This window comes from Idiotropiscis lumnitzeri, chromosome 1 (assembly GCF_059441095.1).
Source record: "Idiotropiscis lumnitzeri isolate Australia: NSW breed Sydney's pygmy pipehorse chromosome 1, RoL_Ilum_1.0, whole genome shotgun sequence".
Lineage (NCBI taxonomy): Eukaryota > Metazoa > Chordata > Actinopteri > Syngnathiformes > Syngnathidae > Idiotropiscis > Idiotropiscis lumnitzeri.
This window is the reverse complement of record NC_142391.1, coordinates 45,343,469-45,371,172: the sequence shown is the minus strand read 5'-3', so window position 1 is coordinate 45,371,172 and position 27,704 is coordinate 45,343,469. Positions and strand designations below refer to the sequence as shown.

At 44.2% G+C, this 27,704-nt stretch overlaps 2 protein-coding genes and 1 pseudogene across 3 annotated transcripts in view; 2 read left to right on the top strand and 1 right to left on the bottom strand.

Moving 5' to 3' along the window:
* Window positions 1-14,685, bottom strand: part of golph3a (golgi phosphoprotein 3a) — a 14,700-nt gene extending 15 nt beyond the window's left edge. Inside the window, exons 1-4 of one of the 2 annotated variants that reach the window (XM_088303054.1) lie at window positions 14,270-14,678; window positions 12,621-12,752; window positions 7,823-7,937; window positions 1-7,667 (exon numbers count right to left, since the gene is read on the bottom strand). The exon at window positions 1-7,667 is cut by the window's left edge and continues 15 nt beyond it. In XM_088303054.1, coding sequence (XP_088159180.1) covers window positions 7,243-7,667; window positions 7,823-7,937; window positions 12,621-12,752; window positions 14,270-14,479 — 882 coding nt within the window. In that variant the 5' untranslated portion in view covers window positions 14,480-14,678 and the 3' untranslated portion in view covers window positions 1-7,242. Of the gene's footprint in view, window positions 7,668-7,822; window positions 7,938-12,620; window positions 12,753-14,269 lie in introns of both variants that reach the window. The other variant, XM_088303061.1, reaches the window with a different exon arrangement.
* A 6,321-nt stretch (window positions 14,686-21,006) lies between these two features.
* On the top strand, window positions 21,007-23,128 carry LOC148344794 (uncharacterized). Its single transcript, XM_088303041.1, has 2 exons — window positions 21,007-21,681; window positions 21,951-23,128. Exons 1-2 carry the CDS (start codon window positions 21,007-21,009, stop codon window positions 22,446-22,448), a joined length of 1,173 nt encoding a protein of 390 aa, XP_088159167.1. The 3' UTR covers window positions 22,449-23,128.
* Window positions 23,129-23,719: 591 nt separating this feature from the next.
* On the top strand, window positions 23,720-26,711 carry LOC148344793 (uncharacterized; annotated as a pseudogene).
* Window positions 26,712-27,704: the final 993 nt, after the last annotated feature.

Below are 27,704 nucleotides of genomic sequence, written 5' to 3'. Positions count from 1 at the left end.
TTATTGAGGGAACTTAAAAGGGCAAACCAGGTGCTGGGAGAAAACAAACTGATGTGACAAAGTGCAAAATAACGAAGAGGAACTAAACGTGACTAAACAGAACAAAATGACGAATTACTGTGCGTGAACGAGAACGAGAACGATATCAGGTCTCGGCCATGACAGTCAGGGAAAGGAAGCAGAGGGAGCAATGTTCCGACGCCAAGCAGTCGGTCCTGAGCGCTTAAGTAGTCCTGGTAATTATGAAGTCAATGTGAAACAGCTGCGTGACTGACGAGGAACCGGTGTGTGGCTGGTGGGCGCGTCTCTCCAGCCATGATGACACGGGACGGGAACGAGCGCTGGAGGAAACGCCCCCACTCAGCTGGGACAACAAAACAAAGACATGGCATGACCGAAACGGGACGTGACAAAAACAAAGACCTGACATGACCGACACGGGTCATGACAGTCTGCGGCGTCAATCCGAGGAGCAGTAAAGCTCTTCATGCCCCTGTGCAGTCATTCATTGTTATTACCTCATCGTCCTGCACAGGTCTTTTCATCAACTACGCTTAGAAGAACTTATTGTAAGAGGTCAGTTAAATGTTTTTGTTAAGCTCGCGGGTAGGCGAGGTAGCGGGGAGGACCCAAAGATGCGGGGAAGCCAAGGCACGGGTAACTTGAAGGGAGTTTAATTAACGACAAAACAGGAAGGCAAACGAGGGAATTGGACAAACGCAAACGTGGCGGGGTGCGAAAATAACAGAAGGTGAACAGAACGTGACTGGACCGAAAAGTGACGGAGAGCAAGGACAGTGACAAGTTACAAATAAACATGAACGTGAACGAGAACGAGATGAACGAGGCAAACGCGTATAGAGGGTGTAGCGGGAGCAATGCACCGACGCCAAGTAGTCGGCACGGGGTGTTTAAATAGACCGGTAATTAACAGTACAAATGAGAGTCAGCTGGGAGGCTAACGGGGAACCGGTGTGTGCGTCTCATCAGCCGGGCGAGACAGGGCGGGAACGAGCGCTGGCGGAAAACGCCCCCACTCAGCTGAGAAAACAACAACACGAAAGCATGGCATGGGACGTGACAATAATACTAATCAACAACCCTGACATGACCGACACGGGTCATGACAGTTTTATTGTTTGATTGTTTAACACGAATCTCTCTCTCTACACCCATTTTCTATATGGTATGGTACAATTTTATTCATATACAGGTATTACTGTAATCTTAAACCCCCAGAAATAGAAATTATAAATGTTAATTTGTTGCGCAAAACGACGGACTAATTATGTTAGCTAATTGTAGTGTTTGCTTGTTTTTGAAAGCTGATAACGATAATTGGTTGTTCGTAAGTAAATTGTTCGGTAGAACAGTGTTCTAGACCCTCAATTGTTATTGTAAACAACATATTTTACAGTTTTTTTTTGTTATAAGATGAATGTCACTCTCTCTCTCTCTACCCATATATATATATATATATATATATATATATAAATATATTATTATTTTTTGTAAGCATTTTTGAAGGTGCGCCGCTACTTCGCGGATTTTCAGTTTTCGCGGGTGGTCTTGGTCCCCATTAACCGCGATAACCGGGGTATTACAGTATATACATCTACATATATACATACATATATACATATACATACATACATATACATACACATATATATACATATATACTAGGGCTGGGCGATAAACCGAAAATTTACCGTTACCGAAATGTATTACAATGACCGACATCATTTTTCCCATGTCGGTAAATTCTGTGTCTAAAAAAAAAAAAAAGACAAAGAAATCTTTTCTGTCTGCGGTGATGTTCATGCCCCTTTAAGACGGCGACAGCGCGTGTCGTCACGTGACTCCACCCTTCTGAACAAGAAGGTAAACAAGACTGTGGCTGGCGATTCAAATTCAGAAACGGCTGACACGGCTGAAGACGAAGTAACGTTAGTTGAAATTGTTCCTGTCGCGCTTGTCCCGAAAAGAAATTCGACATCTGTCGTTTGGAAATGTTTTGGGTTCCATAAAGACGATGTTTAAGCAAAAGAACATGAACTACAAAGTGCATCGTAAGCACCAATACAGCGCGTCCAACCTTTTCTTTTTCACCACCCACAACACAACCATGCTGTAGACTTGGAGCTTGTGCTAAAAGTTCAAAGTGAGGAGCAAGTTTGGACAAGTGACAACAGCCCATAACGGAGGCGACACCATACGAGAGAACGTTTCAGAGGTGGACGCGATAGCCTAGCACATAGCTAAAGATAGAGCTCCTCTCGTTACAGTGGAGCGCACAGGATTGAAACGCCTCATGAACGTAGCCGACAAGAGGTACGAAAATATTTGTCGCAAACCGCACTTCCCAATATGGACAACATCGGGACGGGAGCGGAGACATGTCAAGCATTTTGCATCCACATCCGACTTGTGGTCGAGTCGCAACATGGATCCCTGTTTGAGCCTGAATGTGCAGTACATAGACGACAGGTGGCGACCGCGCACCAGCGTACTCGAGACGGCATTTTCCTGATGAAGCACACGCGTTTATTTGGCACTGGCATTCCATTGACATTTTTTTCATTTTATTTAGCATTTTGTTTACAGGCGACTAGCTCCTTTGCGCATGGCATTATTTATATTGTTTACAAGATACCTTTACACAAATCTAGGCTTTTGCAAATGGCATGACAGCATCTCGGCACAATATATTTGCAGAAAAAGATTTTGTGAGAGGTACCCTTTTTCTCCTGTTCTTGTGACATTGTTCAAATCATGCAAAGCAAGCTATTTGGAATGTTTATACAAATGGTTTTTGTACTTTTATTTTTCACTGAAAGGAATGTGTACCAGTTGGTCAATAAAAACAACAGTTTATATACATTTCCTGCATTTATTTTGATCTTGGTCCTCAGGGGGAATTTATCGTGCATTTATCGTTATCGAGGTAAAATTGTCCAATTTACCGCGAGATTGATTTTAGGTCATATCGCGCAGCCCTAATATATACTAAAGCAGCGGTCGGGAACCGATGGCTCTCGAGCCATATATGGCTCTTCCGGAGACGTCATATGGCTCCCAGACAGTTTGGAGTTGAGGGGGCCAAAAAAAATTTAAATTAAATTAAATTAAAATATATATATATATTGGAACTGGTTTGAAAATACTAGTGATAATCTTAATAATATTAAGTAATTTAAAATTAGTTTTAAAGATACATTTTAAAAGTCAGGGGTGGGTTGCGGCACTTGCAATCCACCGGTGACCCGAGGATCAGGTCGGGAACCAATCGATCGCAAGTACGTCACGGGTCATTGTCAATGTACGGAAATTAATTTTATCAGAGATAAAATTTCAACCCTTCAACCCGCTCAACCCTTGTAACAGAAAAGATGGCGAAAAGAAAAAAAGACGATGATTACCGTACATTCCAGGCTGCGTGGACAGAGGAATTTGCATTTGTGGAGAGAGCAGGATCCGCAGTATGTCGAATATGCAATGACAAAATTGCATCAATGAAACGCTCAAATATAAAGCGGCACTTCGATACGCATCATGCTTCTTTTGCATTGAAATATCCACCGGGGGACAGCAGGAAAAAGGCATGCGAAGAGCTGCAACGGAAAGTGCAGACGAGCCAGCAGCAACTGCGTGTCTGGACCACGCAAGGTGACGGTAATTCCGCTAGCTTTGCGGGTGCTTTGGCAATAGTTTAGAGTGGAAAGCCGTTCACAGATGGCGAATATGCCAAAACATTTATGCTTGATGTGGCCAATGAACTTTTTGATGACTTTCCAAATAAAGCCAAGATAATCAAAAAAATCAGAGACATGCCACTGTCAGCAAGAACGGTTCGCGATCGGAGCATCATGATGGCGAATCAAGTCGAGGAAACACAAATTAAGGACATAAAAAAAAAACATGCAGCACCAGAAGTTGCATTAAAAGTAAACCTTTTATTATTTTTATTATTATTATATGTTTAAAATACTATATGGCTCTCAAAAAATATATATCTAGAAATAATTTGGTTTTATGGCTCTCCAGGTCAAAAAGGTTCCCGACCGCTGTACTAAAGGAATATAAGAGTTGGAGCTTAACATAGTTCATTAGATGTTGCTGCATCCTGTGTATGAAAGAGTGAGACTGTGGAATGTTGGGCTGTGACTGGTGGAGCGCAACAGAATGGGGGGTGCGAGAATGTGCAAGAACGGAAGGTTTCAGGACAGATGGTGATAGCCGCAAGGAGGGGGCGAGGACGAGATAACTCAAGCCACAACCAGGAGGAGCCACCACGGGATTCGGCGGGGGAAGAAAGACCAATAAGAGCAAGCTAAAGTTAACTGCAGGATACACATAGCCAATAGAATCATGCCAGGATGCCTTTGTTGCTGTGCCATTTGCATATTGTATAGTATGAATCATTACTGGGCAACTCGGATGTAGAATACGTCTGCTGGTGGCAAGAGAGGCGTACAGAGTTGTATTCAAAGGGACCCAAGACCCAGGTGCACATGTAATCAATAATCTGTGTATTAGGAATGAATCCACTCGTGCGTGAAAATGCCGGCTTCCTGATACCTTTCTATTGCAGAACGAGCGCGCATATTGTTGGATGAGTGAGAGTTGGGTAAGGTCACAAATTGGAGTCAGATTGCTAATTTGAGTTTACATTGATTTAAAATTAAATTCTAACATTGATTTAAAACTAAATTCCAACAATACATACGTATATACATATATATATATACATATACACATATATACATACATATACAGTGAAACCCCGCTACTTCGCGGTTCACCTTTCGCGGGTTCAGTGCTTCGCGGGTCTAAAAAAAAATACAGTGAACCCCCGCTACTTCGCGGTTCACCTTTCGCGGGTTCAGTGCTTCGCGGGTCTAAAAAATATTCGGGGGCATTGTAGTTTCGCCGAGCGGCACGAGCTGGAGCGGTTAGACGGCCGGCGTGCGCCGAAGAAGAGCGTGGACGAAGAAGAGCACGTTCCCCCGGGCACGATTTGGGGCGACGTTTCGCGCGGTTCGGACCGTACCAGAGCTCCGGAGGAGGCCGGCCGGCGTGCGAAGAGGAGCACCTTCCCCAGGCACGGGGGGTGTCAAGCGGCCCCTAAGTTTAACCGAATGGAAGCTCCGGGGGAGGAGGGCTGGCGTGTGTCACAGTTAAGCCGAATAGGAGTACCTTCCGCCCGGGCACGAGCGGGGCGACATTTCGCTCCGTTCGGGACCGGCCGGCGTGCGTGACAGTTACGCCGAATAGGAGCACCTTCCCCGGGCACGGGCGGTGTCAAGCGGCCCCTAAGTTTAACCGAATGGAAGCTCCGGAGCAGGAGGGCATGCTCGCGTCACAGTTAAGCCGAAGAGGAGCACCCTCCCCGGGCACGGGCGGTGCCAAGCGGCCCCTAAGTTTAACCGAATAGAAGCTCCGGGGGAGGAGGGCGGGCGTGTGTCACAGTTAAGCCGAATAGGAGCACCTTCCGCCCGGGGCACGAGCGGGGCGAAATGAAACCGAGTTCAACCGAACGGAGACACGCTTCGGGGGAGCAGGTCCGGCGTGCGTGACAATTAAGCCGAAGAGGAGCACCTCTTCCGCCCGGGCACGAGCGGAGCGCGAGGCTGTCAGTTATGAATGAATAAATGAATAAATAAATAAATGAAGAATGCCACCTTTCATTTCACTGTCATGATCCGTGCCTGTCATGCCGCGTGTGTTTTTGTTTTTTCAGCTGTGTGGGCGTTCCTCCAGCGATCGTCTCGCGCCATGCCGTCAGCTGCTGCGAGACGCGCCCACCAGCCCCGCACCGGATTCCCATTCACTCACTGATTACACTCACTATATAATCCACCTACACTGACTACCTGGCGTCGGATTGTTATCCTACTTGCTCATGCTCCCGTACTTTGATCGTTATCTTGTTCAAGTGTTTCTTGTCGCGTTTTTCTTTCATTTCGTTATCAGTTACAGCTCGGCTCGTTTTCTGTTCTCTTTTTCTGTCGATGATTGGTCTCCTCCTATCCTTCCGTGGTAAGCAATCTTCGTTAGTCATTCCTTGCCTTTTGCAAGCGTTTTTCGTTCTTTAGTTATTCCCTTTTCCTGGTGCGAGTGTTCAACCAGCGCTTTACGTTCTTTCCGCCGATAGATTGGTATTATATATATTATAGCCGATAGACCCTCATAGCCCTAGATTGTAATTGAATACTGACTATATTGTGATTATAATAAATATCTTTGTATCACCACCTTTTGTCCCGTGTCTGCGTTTGGAGAGTCCTGCTCAATCCTCCAGCTCTGCTGGAGGATCATAATATTCACAGGGCACACCGGACGGCGTACCAGCAGGTAAAAGTCGAAGTAATTAAATAAATACAAAAAGAAGTAATTGAATAAATACAAAAATAATGGCTGGGGAATAAAAAAAACAATTTTTAATAATTTGTTTTTTTTGTTATAACATGAATTTCACTCTCTCTCTCTCTACCCGTATTCTATATGGTGTACTGTATACAGGGGGGTATACTGTATACCTGTAGAGGTTTTTTTAAGCATTTTTGAAGGGGCGCCGCTACTTCGCGGATTTTCAGTTTTCGCGGGTGGTCTCGGTCCCCATTAACCGCGATAACCGGGGTTTCACTGTATACACATACATACATACATGTTTATTTTTTTCGTTTTTCTTTTTTTTGCGGATAAAACTCCAAATATTGACAACTGTATATTAAGAAAGGAAAAATCTGTTGATTCCATCGTATTTATTTATGAAATTGTGAACTTTGGGTGGTCCGACACAGTCACATAGTGGCTGCGGTCCACTGTTCTAATTCAATCCATCTCAGACCTCACCCTCACATCACAGTCGGGCATTGAATTCTAAAGACTGTCAATGGTGCATTCTGTAATTACCAGTATGAATTTTTATAAAAATATTGTTTGACATTTACACATAAACAAAAGCGAAGAGTAACCACATACAAGATTCCTGCATTGACCAATTCACAAATGCTCGCATTTTAAATTTGACAAAGATTATAATATTACTAAAATATTAGCGTGGCCCTTCAAATTCAAGGAGGGACCTACATGATCATGGTATGAAATTAACAAAAAATCCTGCCTAAGGATACTGTTTGTCAAGTCACCATGGTGAAGGCAGTATTCCCGGTTTCTTGAGAAAAACCCAATGCTCCCAAATTATGTTGCCTTGTGCTTGCTGTCCTCATTGTTGCATCATTTCGTGAAAGCAGCTACTACAGCCCATAAGAGCTCATTTGTGTTGGCCTTCATGCTTTCACCTTCAGGCTCCAATTCCAGCAGCAGCCTTACTCTTTTCATTGCCATGTCATACTGGTCATCTACCAATGGTGCAAAGGCGTTTTCCAGGACGTCAGAGGAATGGGCCAAGAAAATGAGTGCAAGAACTCGTTTGTCCATTCGATGCGGGTCATTTACCCACCTGTCCAGTACAGCCTCTTGGACCTTCTTGATGAGACGCTGCTTAAGGTTATTGTTAGTAAGCGGGTGTGTGGTCATATCAAAAAGCAGGAAGTTCTGCTTTTCAGTAGTAAGAACACCTTTCTCCACCAAATTTTTGGCTAGTCTTTCACGGACATTCCGGAGCTGATAATGAAGCTTTAGGGGATTCCATGTTTCTCCTGAAAACAAGACATCGAATGTCAGTCATAAAGAGTTAGTGTCTCTAGGTCAATCAAGAATAACAGCAAGTGTGACCTAAAATTGGAAAGAGAACAAAAAAAAAAAAAAACACAAAAGTACACATGTTCAGGAGTTTTTATGTTGAAGAACTCACCACTGAGAAGTTCGATCCAGGTCTGCACAGTCTCTGGTGGTTGGGTGTCCTTTATGTGTTTTAATGCTTCATCCAGAAGTACGTCCCCCGTAGGAGCATCTGACTTACAAATCACCTGCAGACAAAATAAAAAATGTAAACACCTATGCTTATTAGCACTTTGAAGCATTTTGCAGATAGTTAACGAGACAGAAAATGTGTTCTTGCTGTGCACAGTTGGGGAAGTATTTATTTGAGCCCTTGCTGAATTTGCAAATAGGGGTGTCTTGAGCCGACATTTGTTTCGGATATCAGTCCAACAGCAGCCAAAAAAACTATCGGATTTTATCTGTCTAGATCCCCAAGGTCTAACATGAACAGTCCATTCCAGAATCTGTTCCTCGTGCGAGCACAGCACACGTGATCAAAACAACCACTCCTGTAAAAAAGCTGAAGATGTCGGCGGGGTGGGTGGGATGAGTAGACACCACCTGCACGCCAAGGAATGCTTACCGAGCACAACGAAACTGTTGGCCACAGCAAGCGCTCAGAACGCTGCCAGCGCTCCTTTGCAGGAGGGCCTGAGACGTCAAGCAGCCTAGTGCACCGCGCCTGCATGTTTGAATGTGTGATCCCAGACCACTTTTTCATTTTCCCCCCCTTTTTCATTTTTAAAATTTTTACCTCCAACTGTTCCTGACACCTCCCTTCTTCACCACTGGGTCAGCTTGACTTCAAGGCTCGAATTAGAACAACCTCCTCACAGCTTATCCATCCCAAGAACAATCAGTGAGTGCAAATTCTCAGAGTAAACAACTAAACTGGTGCTTATAATTTATTTAAAAGGGGGGTTAAGTTAGTCATGGAACCACATGACCAACTTTGGAGAAAGTTAACACTAGCCCAGGGGTCGGCAACCTGCGACCCCAGAGCCGCGTGTGGCTCTTTAGCGCCACCCTAGTGGCTCCCTGGAGCTTTTTCAAAAATATGTGTAGAATAATTATGAAATTTCAACAAAGACTTGCGTCATAGACTGCGATACACGTTTCAATCAGCAGTGTGGGAAGCTAGGCAGGTGGTTGTTGTAAACAAACCGGCCGCTGTGTGATGGGCCATGGATCCCAAAGGGAAAAAAGAGAAAAATAACTGAGCAGAACAGAGGATCCAAGGCTTCTTGGACTGAATCGTTTGCATTCATTGTACCAAATTGGGAGTGAGTGAAAAACTGCAATTGCATTACTTCTGGAGAATCCCACAGTCTCTACTCTTCACTTCTGGAGAGCGCAAAAATAGATTCAAGAAGGGGATTGCTTCTCCAAACTCCACTACTGCAGCAAGTTTTGTTGCAATACTGGAGATAACGCAGAAAACCCACACCTATTTGCAGACTAATACAAAAAAAAAATAAAGACATGCCTCTCTCCGCTAAGACAGTAAAGGAAAGGGCATGGCAACATTCCCGATCAGCAAATCAAGGACGTTAATGCAGCGCCAGCACACTCAATGCTTGTGATGAGTCCTGTGATGTGTTGGATATTGAACAGACTGCACTTTTATGCAGGTATGTGAAATCAGATTTATTATTAATTATATTATTATTTTTGTGGCTCCAGACAGATTTGGGGGTTTTTTTGGGTCCAATATGGCTCTTTCAATATTTTGGGTTGCCGACACCTACACTAACCCCTGCCAAGATCATGTATTAGTGATTGCTCTCATTGTTTTCTTTTATTTCACTGATATATTGTTGTTCTTTTCCACCCTCTCACCATAGTTAGTAGTCTTATGACTTCTTACTCCCAACTCCCATGTTGATTTAAAGGATAAATGTTCAACTCATAAAACTACATTGTGTACCCTGTTTGTGCCTGAATAAAAGTTAGGAACCTCCATGATTAAAAACAAACTCTGATTTTAACAGTTTTTTGTTTGTTTAAGCCTTTTAAATTGAATACAGAAAAAGAAAAACATAATGCCCCTAGGGGCAACTGAGTGTACTGCGGGCAGTAAAATTCAGCCGCTGTTAATTGATGAAAATAAACTTCACAATAATCGCTGCAACAGAGTACTGAGTTTTGAGATCTTTATTTACATAACCTGACTTCATCGGATTGGTGCGCAGCAGTGTTAATTTTGGCAGACATTTTGGATTTAGTCTTAGTCTTCTTTTGGACGAAAATGCTTATTACTTTTCGTCACATTTAGTCATTCCTATTTGTGATAGTTTTAGTCGACGAAAACTCCCCCAAAAAGTTTTTGTTTAATTTTTGCAATTTTAGTCGACGAATACTCTAAAAGATTTTAGTTAATTTCAGTTAAAAATAGGCATACAAGGTTTCTACCCAGTAGCGGAGACTTCCTGATCGACAACTAAGGATATTAGCCATCATATTATTATTAATAATAATAATAATTCTGCATCACAAATAGATAAAGTGGTGAGAAACAAGGCCCCACAAGTGTTTTAGAAGAGAACCAAAAAATGTGATTTTGTGCAGTGTGGCAGTATCGCTGGAGAGGACAAAGCTGGAACTCAATATCAACTGTAGCTCAAGCCAACACATGGCATTTCTTTCAGAGGATGCTTTGAAAGATGGCTTTCTTGATGCTGATCATACTACCGGGCTGCAGCAAGAAGACTTCCGGACAGCGGCAGACTTTGTGCAGAAGATAATCACTAGGCCTGCACGATATGCGGTTTTAACATCGCGATTGCGATGTGCGCATGCGCAATAGTCACATCGTAGGACGTGCGATGTTTCTTTTTTTTTTTTTTTTTAGAACACGGAAACTTTTGGTTTGTTTCATAAAAGCAGCACTATGCTCTACATTGTAGAGACTACACAGACCGTCTTGCTCACCCCCACGCTAATTAGTCAACCCCCCGCAGGAGAAAAGCAAACGTTCCACTGCTGTGCGGCAGCGGCAGCGGCTTCTCGGGCCATAGGTGGAAGTGACGCGGGAGCTGACTAGCCAACGTGGCAGTCATGCGGTTATTGTTTTATTTTTGTATTTAGCGAATCAAAATATGCAAATAGAACATCCAGGGGTAAAAACACAGAGGCAAAGAAATATATTTGAAAAATACGTGTTCAGCGTGACGTCATTAGCAAGCGTGCAGCCTCCGAAGGACCCCGTCCACATCTAGCAACCCGTCCCTATCTAGTACCGACAACGGCAGCAGAAGTGGGGAAATATGGAGTTATTTTGGCCATAAAAAGAAATATACAACACAAAAAAAACCCTCTGCCGACAGTGCTTCGTCGTTGTTGCAGCAACACAAGGTAATACAACAAACCTGTCCGACCATTTGAATCGCTATGACGAGCCCCCATATAACCAGTTCAGACTCATTAGTGGGACTGGATGTAAAACCATCTACTCAAAAAACAATGACAGACACCTTTATTAGAACACCTTATGATAAGAAGTCCAAACAGCATCGACGAATCACGAATGCAATAACTTTTCACGGGGCGAAAGCGAAAGTGAAACCAATCAACGCCGTCACGAAAGAGAGGTTTAAAAAAAAAAATTATCCACACGCTCGACAAAATAAAATGCCGTGGCGCACGTATTTCCATCAAGTGGCCATCCCAGAGCTGTATAATAAACAAAGCAAGTCTTCCCAAACAGAGCTAATTGAGTCATCCGGTTAAATTTGTTCTAGTTTAAATATCGCAATGTACATCGCAGCCTCCCCAAATATCGCAATGTCATTTTTTTCCAATTTATATTTGACTGATTCATTGATAGCAGACAATTTTTGTTTTAGGTTAAATTTTTACCTGACATGTTTCGGCGAGTCTTTCGCCTTCTTCAGAGTGTCACATGACGGTGTCTTGTGACCCATCTTTATCATCTGATGTTCCTGTCAAAAAAATGACTGGCAAGTCACGCCCGCCGCTGTCCATTCACTCCTCCAAGATGCTGCACCAGGTGGTAGAGAGGATGAAGGCTCCCTCGTCCCTGTTCATGGTTTTCGTGCCACGCTTGCAGATCTCAATGGCCTCCCTGATCCAGCGCTGGTGTTTGTTCTCTTCGGTGCGGATGACCCTGGACTTCTCCCAGTCCATGATGTCGTTTTCCCTTTTGCAGTGGTCGGTGATGGCTGATTTGTAATGTTCCTGTTGTGCTTGTTCTTTTATTGCTCTTGTTTGTCTTGTTGCCATCTCCTTCTCGCACTCTGTCTTGTGTTCTTTCTTTCTTATGTTTAAACTCCTTCCTGTCTCCCTGTATGTTTTATTGCATGATTTGCATGGAATTTCATAAATGGAGTTGCATTTGTTTTCTGGGTGTATTCTGTCTTTTGGGTGTACCAGTATTTGGCAGAGAGTTGTGTGTGGTTTGACCGGTGTGTTGATATGGTATTTTTTCATTGCTCTTTGGATACGTTCTGTAATTCCTCTTACGTACGGCAACGTTACTATTCCTCTGTGCTCTTGTTTGGGTTTTTTTCCTCACTTGTGTTGTGCTATTTTTGTTTTTGACCTGACCTGCCTCTTCTCTCTACCACCTGGAGCAGCATCTTGGAGGAGTGAACGTCCACCACCTGGCGATTTGATCTATATCATGATGTACTGCGATATGAAATTTTTTTTTTCTCCCATATTGATCAGCCCTAATATACAACCATTTTGGTCATAGCCCTGAGCCTTGTAGTTTTTTTTTGTTCAATAAATTAGCAGATTACGGAAGGCCACTTGAAAGTGATGATGCTTAGCTCAGAATGCCAGTAAGAATGCCAGGAGGAGTTCAAATTTCTAGTTATTACCAAAAAACAAATGTTAAGGTTAGCAGGAAAAAAAACCTTGTCTACCTTTCTGGCAAGAAGACCTTTCCTCCGCATCCCACAGGCTTCCAACTGAAGACGACCGCGCAGGGCAAGCTCGATCAGCATGCACCCTCGTAACCCTGATGAAATGCAGTCATTCCAGAATGAGGTATATCCCTAGAAAATGGAACACATGTCCCCTATAAAATGGAAAACATCCAATGAAACATAATTTACTAGAGCTGGGCGATATGCTATACTGGATAGACAGAGTTCCCTTGTGATGGGTCTGACAACCCTAAAATCTCAGCGCAGGCGTCGAACACTTAAGGAGACACATGGTTTCGGTGCATGTACCACTTGAAGGAAAACCACGTGACCGACATAGCTCCTGATTCGTTTTGGTTATTGGTAACAGCTTGTCATCAATGGATCGACCAGCATATTCTGCCATGTGGGATCAGTTTGATCTAATCACGGAAAACAAGGTAAATGTTGTGCTCCACATTATAGGGCATTTGTTAATTTAAAACATGGATTGAAATTACACACATACAAATTTTAAAGTCGCCAAAATATTTTTAACATAACCTAGGTATTTTGTCCTAATGTAGTCGCTGTATTTAGATATCTTCTGCGCATGCGCCGCATACCCTGCACTGGGTTCAAATAGTGCAAATAATGGAGCCATAGCTGCTGTCGACTTGAAGCCAGAGCCCAAGTTTTTACTTTACTACTTTGTTACAGCTGTTTTAAGATCATTTTAAGGCAGAAAAATTGCCAAAGCAACAAACGGTGACGCTCTGTTTGATGACACAGATCCAACACAGTGACTTAAGTCGACTATGTCACACGAACTGTCCCAATTGTACAATATTCGTTTGCTTGTAACGTGCACTCTCAAACACGATGCGTACATCCACTATGTGTACACTTCAATGAGGACTGTAGAGTGTAGTCGCAGACAATTGGAAATTACAGAATTCAAGAACTATCAGCACAGCGCAAGTGCGGGTTTGGGGCAGCACAGTGGATGACTGGTTCGCACTATGGCCTCACAGTGCAGAGGTCGGGGCATCAATACGGCTCCTGGGTGGAGATTGCATATTCTCCCAGTGCCTGCGTGGATGTTCTCCGGGGACTCGGATTTCCTCCCACATCCTAAAGACATGCATGGTAGGTTGATTGGAAGCTCTAAATGAGGGGTGGGCAAACTTTTAGATTGGTGGGCCATAATGGGTTATACATTTGACAGAGGGGCCGGGACCAGGAGCAGACGGATGGAGTGTTTTGGTAACCTCACCTCATCGGAGAAAAAAATATATTTCATTCTAAATGAAAATGGACAAAAGCATTACAACAAAATATCCGTGTTTGATACTGCGATTGGCTGGCAACCAGACGAGGGTGTGCCCCGCCTACTGCCCGAAGACAGCAAGGATAGGCTCCAGCACCCCCAGCGACCCTCGTGAGGAGAAGCGGAACAGATAATCCATGAAAGGATCTGCTGGTTTACAACAGTTTTACGCAATTATTAAGCGTAACACCAGAGAATGTCACACGTACCATAAAGAATTACTGCTCTACATGACTTATGTCAAACAGACAATGATGCCTCATCATAAATAAAACGTTGTTGGCTATCTTTACAATGGAATTCTTTTTAACAACATGACGTGTGTGGTGTATTTTACCTCTCTGTCCTTTAGTCCCAATAACAGCACCTCTTCCATCAAAGTCAGGCGCGTTTCTTTTGAGTCCCCGCTATCTTCAGCGTCCTGCGCTTCTCCCAGTCTCAACTCTTGGTCCTCTTTGGCGGCGGGGCCGTCTTTGTCGGGGGCATTCCGAGAGGCTTCGGTTCGCCTCTGCACAAGGCCCGAACTCCGCTGAGTCAACGAAGTCATGTCAGCTGGTTAACGATAAGAGCGATAAAAAACAACAAGCCTCGGACTGCCTTCGACGAGATCATAACATTCACATAGAGTGACCCATCTGGTTAAGTATAGAGTAATGTTTGTGAGAGTATCTGCGTCGCTGTTAAAAGAAACATGGCCTCTTCTCATTTCGTATTTCCGGTGTCGTGCCAAAGTACTTACGCCCTGAAAAAATATGTATCCCCTGTCGCGGGAGCGCGCACGCATTGACTGAAGGCGGCGCGATGTTACTACGTTTGTTTTCATTGAAAGGCACGAAGAATGTATGATTTTGTGTTTTTGATTTGCTGTAATTTAAACTAGGGTTTCCATAAAAGTGGTAGTCTTCGTCGGTGTGGTTTTCAGCACACCATTCGCTACAATTTAACACGTAAAGTAAGAGTTTGACTGCGCCGAAATCGGGGGGGAATTACCTGCATTTGAATTAGTTAGACCAAAGAAATTTCGCAATCAATGAAGCTACCATAAAGGAATTTCAGTGATCAAAACACGATGAAAAGGGGAGATGATTAGTGAAGTGGGCTATATCGTGTTTCCAGCGAGATCAAATTAAGTGACAAAATACAGATAGGTGGTATCCTGTTAGAGAACACGTAATTGTATTCCAATTGACTGATTTGTTTATTTTTTATAACCACCAATAGCCGCGTCAAGAGTAGCAAAAGAATAAAATAAAAAAATAAAGTCACTCGCGTTCTGCGTCGGACTCGAGGTGCATTCACTTGACCACTTACGCAGTAGGAAAGTTACCAGGGGATACTGATTCTGGCAGCACCTGCCAGAATAGGTACCCCCCATCTCCAATCACAAAAATGTAAACCCCAACCATCAAGTGACTTATTCTGTGTACTTATTGGATCATTTTGAGTATGTGTGGCAAATTTGAGCAGGATCCCTTCTTCCTAGGCAAAGTTACCAGGGGGGACAGATTTTTTCAGGGGGTAAGTACTTTGGCACGACACATGCCACCGATCTCTGATGCATTCGATGGAGGTGGGAAATCAGAAATATTGTCACTTGCATGATCACAGTTCCGACCTCAAAGCATTCGAGGCGAATGTAAACTGATACCGATAAACTGTTTCTTGTTCAGGTTCATCACAACACATTTCGACCACCAGCAAGCTACCATTTCATTCATTTGTGTAAATAAAGGAATATCATATCTTCAAAGCATTTAATTAATTTCACCAATTAACGTAATTTATATTTTGACTGATTCATTTATAACAGACAATATCGTTTTAGGTCGTTTCATTACCTATATAAATAAGAAGAAGAAGACAAAATGAACTTAATACAAATACTACAAAAAATAAAAATTAACGTAATGCAGGGAGATAACGACATATCTTCCCGCAGTCAATACAAATCACGTCAGGTTACATGAGGCTATTTTGAACAAATAAATTAATGTAATAATAAATAAATTTCGATAAATATACGTTTATGATCTTGTAAATTGTAAATTGTATTTCACGGTCTTTTCAGATTTGGCAAGCCGGCCTCCCAGTTCAAGGGGGCGCTCTCGTGCACTTTCCCAAGGCGGCAGTCGGAAAAGTTAAACTTCCCACATTCTGCGAATGCAACGTTATATGGACGGACTATCAATCGGCCCCTCTCGACAGAAGCCAGAAGGAAGCCATTTTATGTTGCCACTGTTACTTACTGACCACTTCCATTCTTTTAGCGAAATCCCTTTTGCTCAATCCCAATACCCACATTATACTCTGCGGTCCTCATTGAAGTGTACGTGTATTAGACTTTCCCTGAAATCACTTATCAGTGCATGTTTTGTGATAGGATCTCTGTATGGAGTAATAAGAACACATCAAAGTGTGAATTTCACTTTTTGCATCTACCATTCAGAGTATCATGAATTGTGACTGACAGAGATTAGTTTAAATTATGGGCTTTGCTTTCATTGCATTGTTGATGGTTCTCACAGTATAGTTAGATACAGACTTTTTCGGGAATTCCGCGGGTCACGGAGAAAAAGGCACTTCAATTCCAAGTCTGTAGGACTGCGCCCTCAAGACAGGGGTCCATGTAGCACGTGTCATGGCAAATAGTTCCTATATAAATTAAAGTATTTGTCCAGCCAAGATGGCCCAATTACACTCACATGCTCAGTTTGTGTATTTTTTTTTATCAGGAAACTGAAATTAGTTTTCATTATCTTTTTTATCTATGAATTCTGGAGAAATAAGGGATGTTGGAATTTTAACTATTATCTGACTCCATTAACCATCACGACTTACATTCATCCAACAATTACGCGCGCTCGTTTTGAGAGAGAAATGACCAGGAAGCCGGCGATTTCACACGGGAGCGGATTTATTCCTAACAGCAGTCTAGTACAAAGTCTGGGACTCGGTTCCTCTCATTACAGCTCTGCGCGTCTCTGTACCCAACAGAAGACGCCCCCCCCCCTTTATAGTCCTTTATAGTCAAATGTATAAAATCCTTTAATCCCTCAACTGAGGCCATCACCCCCACAAAAATAAGAATAGAAAAATAATAAAAACAGTAAAAAATAAAAACGTAGAATGTTATATAATGATATATAAAAGTTTATTTAAAATAAGAATAGAAAAATAATAAAAACAGTAAAAAATAAAAACGTAGAATGATATATAAAAGTTTATTCCCTCTCATGACCTCAGACAACTGAGGCCATTACCACTTACTCCGCTGCACCCTATGCACACACTGCCATAGGAACCGGCTGTGGGTCCGACACGGGGATCATCATGTATTGGCCACCAGGTGGCAGCGGGCCCAAGGTGCGCTCGAGGGTTTTAACTGTAAGCGATCTGATACAAGGTTTACAACAACATCCGCAAAGCACCATAATAGCTGTAAATACTGCCACTGAGATTAATATAGAGCTAATCAGGCCTTTCCAAAGACATTCAACCATCCTGACCACATTTCCGAATCTACACCTGAATGTTCTTTCATCTTTTTGTTCAAAGTTTGCAAACCTTCCAATGCCTTGGGTGAGACGCCCATGTTGTTGCCGTGCCATGCAGTGTTGTTTGGGGTGAAACTACAACTTTGATCCCGAAATATCCTGCACACTCCTTGTTTTTCAGCCAATAACCTATCTAGAGCAATCCTATGAAACGCCATTAATGACGTTTTTGACAATTGTTCATGTACCGCCTCTAAAGCTTTAGTAAAATTACTCAATCTCTGAACGTTATAATGAACATAATTTATCCGATCCACATTTTTGTTTGGGTGACCCCAAACAAAAATGCTTTCAAACCCTGATGCGATTTGGTCTGTCAATTTGTATTCGTCCGGGACCCCTCTTGGCACGCATATTGCATCAATGTAAGTGGGGGCCCCCCTGTTGTAACCAAATCTTCAGGCCTCTTTTTTGTCTATCCAAACCGGATATCGGGATGACTTGATTGAATTGATCCCAACTTAACTGGTCCAAATCTGCAGGTGTCACACTCACCGGCATAATTAAAGTCACCAGGGCACACCTGCCAGAGGTATTGGTCGGCAGCCTGTCGTATAGAAATTTTCCACCACACCACAACCAGACGTCTGCACGGGAAAGCAACCTGTGACCACAAAAAAAACATGCGGCAAGAAATATACTATGATCCCCTGTCGACCCCACCCCCTAGTGGGGTCGTTCCCAAACAGTTATATTAGCCAACAAAAGGTAACAAATTAACTAGTGCCTTAACGAAATAATCGCAATAATACCATAATTAATTGTACTCAATCACCCTTTTCAACTTGTTTGTGAAGCTTGTATCAGTCACTTGAATAATATATTGTAATTAACGTAAACCCACCAAATATATCTATTTCAATTCCCAGACTGTTGTAAAAGCTTTCTTCGAATATAATCTAGACCGTGGCATCCTCACAGGCATTGCCCCCAGAAACAATTCTCCAACGTATAAATTTAGTTTTGCCGATAATCACCACAATCCAGCAGTGTTGGTTCGCAATAATGTCCTCATGATATCCAGCTAATATAGCACAATATTAGAATTTGGCTTCGCAACATGGGCAAATCATTCCTGCATTAAATAAAATTTAGTTCACTGAGTTCAAATATCTAACTGTGTTTAGGGATTACAAATTAAGCCCCGAGCTAACGCTCCAATTTTGACAGTTTTTTGACAAATTTTTAAAGCAACCCAAATGAAATAGTAACCATTTATGATAAAAATAAAAAATAAAAAAATCCCAAAATTATAACAACGCAGATACCAAATGAAACCATTTTTTATGGGAAGAATAGGTGCTCTCCAAGACATAGACAGCTCCAAGCCAGCTGCAGTCTGTAAGGGGCTGCTTTTCCACCCGTGGCTGGAAAAGCAGTGTGGAAGGGACCCTTTAACCGCGGACACAGGAGATGCAGTGCTTCACAGAATGTTTATTAGCACAATGGTACTTACATTACAAACGGGCGCGGAGCCGACAAAGTCCAACATAAAGCGCTGGAGGGAAAGTCCACTCCAGGAGGAAAACATTAACAATAACGAAAAACGCTTGCAACGCAAGGGAAAAGAACAAGAACGGAAATCGCTTGCCGCAGAAGAGCAAGGGGAGTCAATTGGGAACGAGCAAAGGAATCCGACAAGTACAGGGCACGAGATGTAGTCAATGGGCGTAACAAAGGTCATAACACGAGAATCAAGGAAACGAGGGATCAACACAGACGTGGCGAGAGCAATGAGGAAGGAATAATCCGACGCTGAGGGGTCAGCGTCGGAGGCTTAAATACACTGAATAATCATGGCTAACGTGACACAGCTGTGTGGCCGGTGGGCGTGTCTCTCCGGCCGTGAAAACATGGCATGACGAGAATGCCGGGAGGCACGCCCACGGGCCAGCTGAGAACATAAACAAACAAAACACAAAGACACGTGGCATGACAAAACACGGATCATGACACAGTCTTCACCTCCTATTGTCTCCCGAATGCCACCCTCCTCCTCCAGGCCGTGCCAACTCTGATTCTTTCAACTGGGGAAGGGTGTAGAGACAGTAAAAACAATCGCGGAGCTGTGGAGCCGAGCTCCAAATCAGTCGGGCCCTGGGTCCACAACTCCTCTAGCCGAGACACACACACAGAATTACCTCTTCTTCTGAATGACCCTTCTCGGGAAATTTTGAAATTTAGTGAAGTTCCCAAAACCGAAGAATTTGTAGTGGGTTTTGAAATATGCACACATGCGAGGCAACGCCAGTAGACATAACAAATATACAATCCTAATTTAAGATTTAGTCCTGATTAAATTTGGATGAATGTATCTTGATAAACCAAATCATGTGTGTGATAACATGTACAATGTAATGTGTCAATTGGTGAATTTAATGGGTGGACGTTGCTACACCACTCAGACAGGAGCAGGAACAGGACATACCCACCGCGGGAGGATGGAGAACCAGGTTTCTGAGCTGCCCTCAGATGTGTCATTCAGTTCCGCCACTGGGAAGGAAGAGAGCACGACATATGCTCCCTCCGACGGATGTGCATAGTCAAGTTCAGTCCCATCTGAAAATGCCACTCGAATTCCAGTGTTCGTTCAGTCAATGGCAGTGACTCAGGCAATCTCGATAGTCAAAAAGGAGGATAGTGTTGTTGCTCACTGGAAGATGCGGAAGGAGCTCACAGCACATGGAATATCTCGCCCCAGTATCCAGCACCATCGAAAACTTGTCCGGAATGCAGGGACCTGCCAATCCTCGAACGCTGAAGCTCCGTGGCCTCTTGTCATGGAATGGGATACCAGCGGGTTGGTGTCATGAGTGCGTTGGGAGTGGGTAACGGTGGCGCCCCCTGCGCTGGTGGAGCTCTTTGCGACAGGTATGGCACCGGACCAGAGGATGGCAGATTCCAGAAAGTGGCTTGGTATGGACAGCTCATCACCCAGTGACCCCACACCCCGCAGCAAGAGCACACCCCACTCACAACCCCTGTCTAAAACCACCCCTACCTCTGTTACCGCAATCACGACCTCGTTGACCGCCCTGCTACGGACAGCCAGTCTGCTGTGGCGCCGCGTCACCCAAACCTTGCCTAGGAGCAGCAGAAGTGGAAGGAGCAGGTGCAATGGGAGTGAAACATCCGTTTTCAAAGTAGGACGACATGCGTATAATGCACAAAGTTATGGACGTCTGCATACATGGTACTTAACTGCGAGAACTAGAAGATGGGATGGACTAGTAGCAGAAACCGGACAAGATTGGTCTGATTGGACTACTGAAAAATGTGCAAAAACCCTGTGGAAAAAAGTTTCATTAACACACGTAGCGGTACGGTTTCAGTTAACTATTAACTCGACAAATTGGGGATGCGACAATAATCCATGCGAAGAATTAGATTTAAGCCCATATTCTCAAGGGGTAGTTCCTTATCATACTATTGTAATTTGTGTATCTACTGTTTTAAAGAATCCCATCGAGGCTACCCCTACAGAAAATTTAAAGAATGAAATTTCGATAAATAATCTAAAATGGTGCTAAAATTAAAAGGAAAACTTTCTGTAGATGATCACTTTTTAGCTGTTACGGGAGTTACCCAATTAGGAAATAATTGGCTACTATTAATGGAATCAGCTGCTAAAACTGCAAATTCTAGCTGTGTTTCATGCATGGGTCCGAGACCATTGCTACGAGTAATTCCAGCAGCTCTTCCATCGACATGTCTTTTAGAAGTAATGACGAAATTAACACCTAATGCGGACTGCATTGCTTGGAATGTTGTGTACCCTGCGACTAAGGCAACGAAAGATAAGATCTTCTCTACTGATGTAGCAGTAGCTAACTTTACTTGTGTGAATCTCACAGGAACGCAAAATAGAGTGGGAAGCTTACCAACAGCGTGGTGTAAGACAACTGTGCTCCAAGCAGGTACACTACTGCCACACAGTGACGTGTGGTGGTGGTGCGGGGTTAATAAGTTATTTGATTCATTAAAGGACGCAGTTGGAACTTGTGCATTGATGTCACTTCTCTTACCAGTGTCTATTTTTCCATCCACAGCAGGGGACATTCAAAGAGCAGTTGAAGCCCACGAATCCCCCTATTATTACTCCTGGAAAAGACGAAGTGCTTCCTGGAGGGATGGTGATGTGACCTATTTGGATGCAATTGGCCAACGAATGGGCGTACCAGATGAGTATAAGTTGGTAAATCAAGTCGCAGCGGGGTTCAAATCCATTCTTCTTTGGATAACACCGAATTTGAATGTTAATCGAATAAATTACATACACTACAACGTGCAAAGATTGGGGAACTTTACTGAAGAGGGATTTATAGCTATTAAAGAACAATTGGCAGCAACATCACATTTCAAAACCGCGTCTCGGTGGACATGCATCTAATTTAATTATTTGTTGGCCTGTTTACTGCCGGTTCTTCTCTTTTCTGCCCCCTCCTTCCCCTGCTTGGGAATTAGGTGATGGGGACATGCTTTGAAGATTACGGCACTGACGAATCGGGAAGGGACCTGCTCTGCCGAAGTCATCTTCATGCAGCGCCTTTTCTGATTTCCTTATATTTCAGCACTTCATTGAACTACTTGTTGGCCTGTTTGCTATTTCTGTTCTTTCTTTTCTGTTCCCAATTCCCCGAATTAGGTGATGGCGATTCACTTGGAAGTGGCTGTACTGAATTTACACCAACTGACTGGTACAAGATCGAAGGCTCATCTTCGGATATGCTGCCATGGATATTACGGCCCTGGATGAGGACCCACTCCACTGAAGTCATCTTCCTGCAGCACTTCATTCAATTGACTCTTATATTATCTCATCTATTATTGCATAGCATCATTGTATGTGTCAAATGTTGCCCAGTTGGCATCCATTGCAGCCTGGTCATCCTGGAAGGGGGATTCCCCCATCTGTGGTCCCTTCTCAAGGTTTCTCACTTTTCCCCTAATGAGGTTTTGTGAGTTTTTCCTTGCCCTCCTGGGGGTTAAGATCGGGGATGTCGATTGTGGCTATGTAAAGCCCTTTGAGACTGTCTGTGATTAAGGGCTATACAAATAAAATTGACTTGACTTGACTTGACATGCTGTTGGCAGAGAGGAGAGGGGTTTGGGCCATGTTTGGGGACCAATGTTGTACATTCATTCCTAACAACACTTCTCCGGAAGGGTCCCTCGCAAGAGCCATTGCAGGCTTGCGCACCCAGAACCGTAAGATGAAGGAACGCTCTGGTGTGACTACATCTGCATGGGATGAGTGGTGGAACAAAACATTTGGTAAATATAAAAATATGGTATTTTCTGTAATGATTTCGATAACAATGTTCACCTCAATCCTTGTACTGTGTGGATGTTGTTGTATTCCCTGCATTCGCGCTTTGCTTGTCCGACTTATCTCAACAGCTCTCGCTCCAATAAATTCCAAATTACAGGAAATATATCTTTTGATTAATTACAGAGGTGCTGGTGATGGAGGAGACACTGATGACCAAGTCGATGACGACGACTGAATTTACCTGGGAGATCCTATTTGTTAATCCAAAACGCTCAAATACATTAAAGTTAAACAAAGAAAAATAGAGGGGTTTACATTTGCTATCAAGCTAGTGATTCAATGGAATTAAATCTTTGGACGTTCCATTGATGATAATTTTTGGGGCAAATGTAGAATAAACTGGGGGGAATGTTAGAATAATATTAAGAGGTTATTATACATTTGCCGTGACACAGCTTTATTTTAATACGTAGTGCATATAACATGTTGCTATTTAGTAGAGTGGACTATGCTTGAGTGTTTGCAGTTTGAGTGGAGATACAGGAGGACACCGCTGCTGCAGGGAGGTGCCTGCAGTTGGCAGGGCGGCGGTGCTTCTTCAGAAGTGAGGATGACGCAAACAGCATCGTGCTGAATCCTGATAGAAGAAGTTGACGTCAAAGTCTGCTGCGACCCACGACGGCGCGCCCATGTTAAACCGGACTGAACCAGCTTTGAGTAGACGAACTGTACCACCTTTGAGTGTAATCTGATTTCCCGACCCTCTAAAAGGGAATGTGGAAAAACCATCGGGGAACGGAGGGGAGATGAAGTTGCCAAATAAACTTTGTTATCCTTTCTGTCTCCACCTGAGCTGAGTGCCTCTCTTCTTTTAGCCTATGAACACTATATGTCAAATTGGTAAACCTGACAGCCTTCTCCAAGTCCACAAAACACATGTAGACTGGTTGGGCGAACTCCCATGCACCCGCAAGGACCCTATAGAGATTGTAGAGCGGGTCCACTGCTCCTCCAGGATCTGAGATTCAACCTCCCGACGGACACTCCTCTCGAGTACCCCTGAGTAGACCTGACCAGGGAGGCTGAGGAGTGTGATTCCTCTATAATTGGAACACACCCTCCGGTTCCCCTTCTTAAATAGGGGGACCACCACCCCGGTCTGCCAATCCAGAGGCACTGTCCCCGATGTCCATGCAATTTTGTAGAGGCGTGTCAACCATGACAGCCCCACAACATCCAGAGCCTTTAGGAACTCCGGACGAATCTCATTCACCCCCGGGGCCTTGCCACCGAGGAGCTTGTTAACCACCTCGGTTACTTTCAGCCCAGAGATAGGTGAGTCTACCACGGAGTCTTCAGGCTCTGCTTCCTCAATGGAAGGCGTGTCGGTAGAATTGAGGAGGTCTTCGAAGTATTCTCCCTACTGACTCACAACGTCCCGAGTCGAGGTCAGCAGCACCCCATCTACACTATAAAGAGTGTTAATGGGGCACTGCTTGCCTCTCCTGAGACGTTGGATGGTGGACCAGAATTTCTTCGAAGCCGTCTGAAAGTCGTTTTACATGGCCTCACCTAACTCCTCCCACGCCCGTGTTTTTGCTTCGGCAACCACCGAAGCCGTATTCCGCTTGGCCAGTCGGTACCTGTCAGCTGCCTCCGGACTCCCACTGGCCAGAAAGGCCCGATAGGACTCCTTCTTCAGCCTGACAGCATCCCTTATCGCCGGTGTCCACCAGCGGGCTCGGGGGTTGCCGCCACGGTAGGCACCGACCACCTTATGTCCAGAGCTTCGATCGGCTGCCTCAACAATGGAGGCACGAAACATGGTCCACTCAGACTCAATGTCCCCCGCCTCCCCCGGTACGTGGGCAAAGTTCTGCCGGAGGTGGGAGTTGAAACTCTTTCTGACAGGGGATTCCGCCAAGCGTTCCCAGCAGACCCTCACAATACGTTTGGGTCTGCCAGGTCGGACCGGCATCTTCCCCCACCATCGGAGCCAACTCACCACCAGGTGGTGATCAGTTGACAGCTCCACCCCTCTCTTCACCCGAGTGTCCAAAACATGCGGCCGCAAATCCAATGACACGACTACAAAGTCGATCATCGAACTGCGGTTATGTTTGAACATGGTGTTCGTTATGGACAGTCCATGACGAGCACAGAGGTCCAGTAACAGAACACCGCTCGGGTTCAGATTGGGGGGGGCATTCCTCCCAATCACGTCCTTCCAGGTCTCACTGTCATTACCCACGTGAGGATTGAAGTCCCCCAGCAGAATGAGGGACTCTCCAGGGGGAGCGCTCTCCAGCACACCCTCCAAAGACTCCAAAAAGGGTTGGTACTCTGAACTGCTGTTTGGTGCATAAGCACAAACAACAGTCAGTACTCATCCCCCCACCTTGAGGCGGAGGGAGGCTACTCTCTCGTCCACCGGGGTTAACCCCAATGTACAGGCGCCAAGCTGGGGGGCAATAAGTATGCCCGCACTTGCTCGGCGTCTCTCACCTTGGGTAACTTCAGAGTGGAAGAGTGTCCAACCCCTCTCAAGAGGACTGGTACTAGAGCCCAAGCTGTGTGTGGAGGTCAGCCAGATTATATCTAGTTGGAATTTCTCTGCCTGGCACACCAGGTCAGGCTCCTTCCCCGCCAGAAAGGTGACATTCCATGTCCCAAGAGCTAGTTTCTTCTTAATGTAGCAAAAACAAACTTCCTAATTATTGTAATTTTGCTTATTTATTAATTTCCCCCAAATACAATACAATAATACAATACAACTTTATTTATATTGCGCATTTCACAACAGCTAGAGCTATAGTAAAGTGCTTTCCATATGGTGTAATATAAATTAGCAGGAAATTAGAATACAAATTAAAACACATATACATTAGAGACCAGAAGACCAGAAGAACAGCAGAACAGGGACAGTCTCATGTTGAGTCAAAAGCTAAAGGATAAAAATGTGTCTTCAAATCCTTGATTCCTTTTCATTTTGCACTCAATGTTAGATCTTGGGGCGGCACGGTGGCCGACTGGTTAGCACAATGGCCTCACAGTGAGAGACAGCATCGGGCGTGGGTTCGATCCCGGTTCCGGCCATCCTGTGTGGAGTTTGCATGTTCTTCCCGTGCTTGTGTGGAATTCCTCCCACATTCCAAATCATGCATGGCAGGTTGATTGAACACTCTAAATTGCCCCTAGGTATGAGTGTGAGTGCGGATGGTTGTTTGTCTCTGAGTGCCCTGCAATTGGCTGGCAACCAGTTCAGGGTGTCCCCCGCCTACTGCCCGAAGAAAGCTGGGATAGGCTCCAGTACCCCCGCGACCCTAGTGAGGAGAAGATCCATGGATGGATGTTAGATCTTGCATTAGGCTTTCTTGGCCATGTTCGTGTTTTTTACTTATGTATTTATTGTTTATATTTCCACATTCCAAAGACATACATGGCAGGTTGATTGGATGCTCTAAATTTTCCCTAGGCTTGTTTGTGAGTGCGGGTTGGTATATGTGCCCTGCGATTGGCTCGCAACCAGTTCAGGGTGTACCCTACCAACTGCCTGAAGACAGCTTTGATAGGCTCCAACACCCCCGCGACCCGAGTGAGGAGAAGCGGTACAGATAATAGATGGATGGCTTTCCATACCTCAAATATGTAATTGCTGCATAGTAAATTGAAATAATAAATACTAAGTTAAGCAGATTGTTATTAAATACGTTAAAGCCCTTCACACTTGATAATTATTGATAGCAATGCAGACTTATGCCTTGCATGTTCGGCTGCAGGAGCTATTGAAAAGTACTTGAGCATTGGAATTGGAGTGCCATTCACATCCCAAGATGTTCTTGACATAACTGAAGAAGCAATCTCTGGTAATGCTTGCAGTAATATCTTGTAAAGCAATTGATAAAAGTATGGTTAACCCCTTTTTGCACTAATAGAAACCCAAGCTGCCCTAGTTGTCTTATTAGCTATATCATTGATTATATTACAAGAAGAAGAAGACAAAGAAGAAGAAGAATAGACTATTTTGACTGCAGAAGAAACTCATGTAAACCCATCATCTGCTGAAAAGGAAAGTGTTGATGTTGCTGGTAAGTTAAAATATAACCATCCATCCATCTTCTGTACCGCTTCTCCTCACTAGGGTCGCGGGGGTGCTGGAGCCTATCCCAGCTATTCGGGCAGTAGGCGGGGGACACCCTGAACTGGTTGCCAGCCAATTGCAGGGCACACAGAGACGAACAACCATCCGCGCTCACACTCACACCTAAGGGCAATTTAGAGTGTTCAATCGGCCTGCCATGCATGTTTTTGGAATGTGGGAGGAAACCGGAGTACCCGGAGGAAACCCACGCAAGCACGGGGAGAACATGCAAACTCCACACAGGATGGCCGGAGCCGGGATCGAACCCACGCCCGATGCTGATTCCACCTTCTTCAAATCCAATTGATCTCACTGTATGGCCAACTACACTCTCTGTTCAAGTATGAACAGATTTGGTGCAGAGAGGGCCTCTCCAGATCAACAAAGAGTTTGACTTTCCAAAATCACCCTCAAACAGAGGTTTTCGTCATTTTTCATACACATCGAGAACTTCTAAATGGTGAAAAAATACAACACTCATGGCTAGTGTATTGTTGTGATCCAGCTTGTTCTCAGATCTGTCTATTTTTTCTTTCAGTTATCGGGATAGTTAGAGTCATCACCATTAGTTGGGTTCTTAAGCGCTGGAAACAGAGGAGCTAGTTGCTGGAATATTGTCTCTTGTTGCCATTTGGATGGCCGAGTGGTCTCAGGCGCCGCGTTCAGGACCCAGTCTCCCCAGGAGGCCTGGGTTCGAATCTTGAATTTCCCCATTGTGGGACTAATAAAGGGAATATTATTATTATTATTATTATTTGCTAGCATGCATTTTGTACCTTGTGACATTCCAGTTTAGTCTCAGAAT

Excerpts from the sequence above, each read along its gene's own strand:
- LOC148344794 (XM_088303041.1), top strand. The coding sequence starts at position 21,007 with ATGGTGCTAAAATTAAAAGGAAAACTTTCTGTAGATGATCACTTTTTA. Across the intron at positions 21,682-21,950 it reads TACCAGATGAGTATAAGTTG|GTGATGGGGACATGCTTTGA; the intron begins GTAAATCAAGTC and ends CTTGGGAATTAG.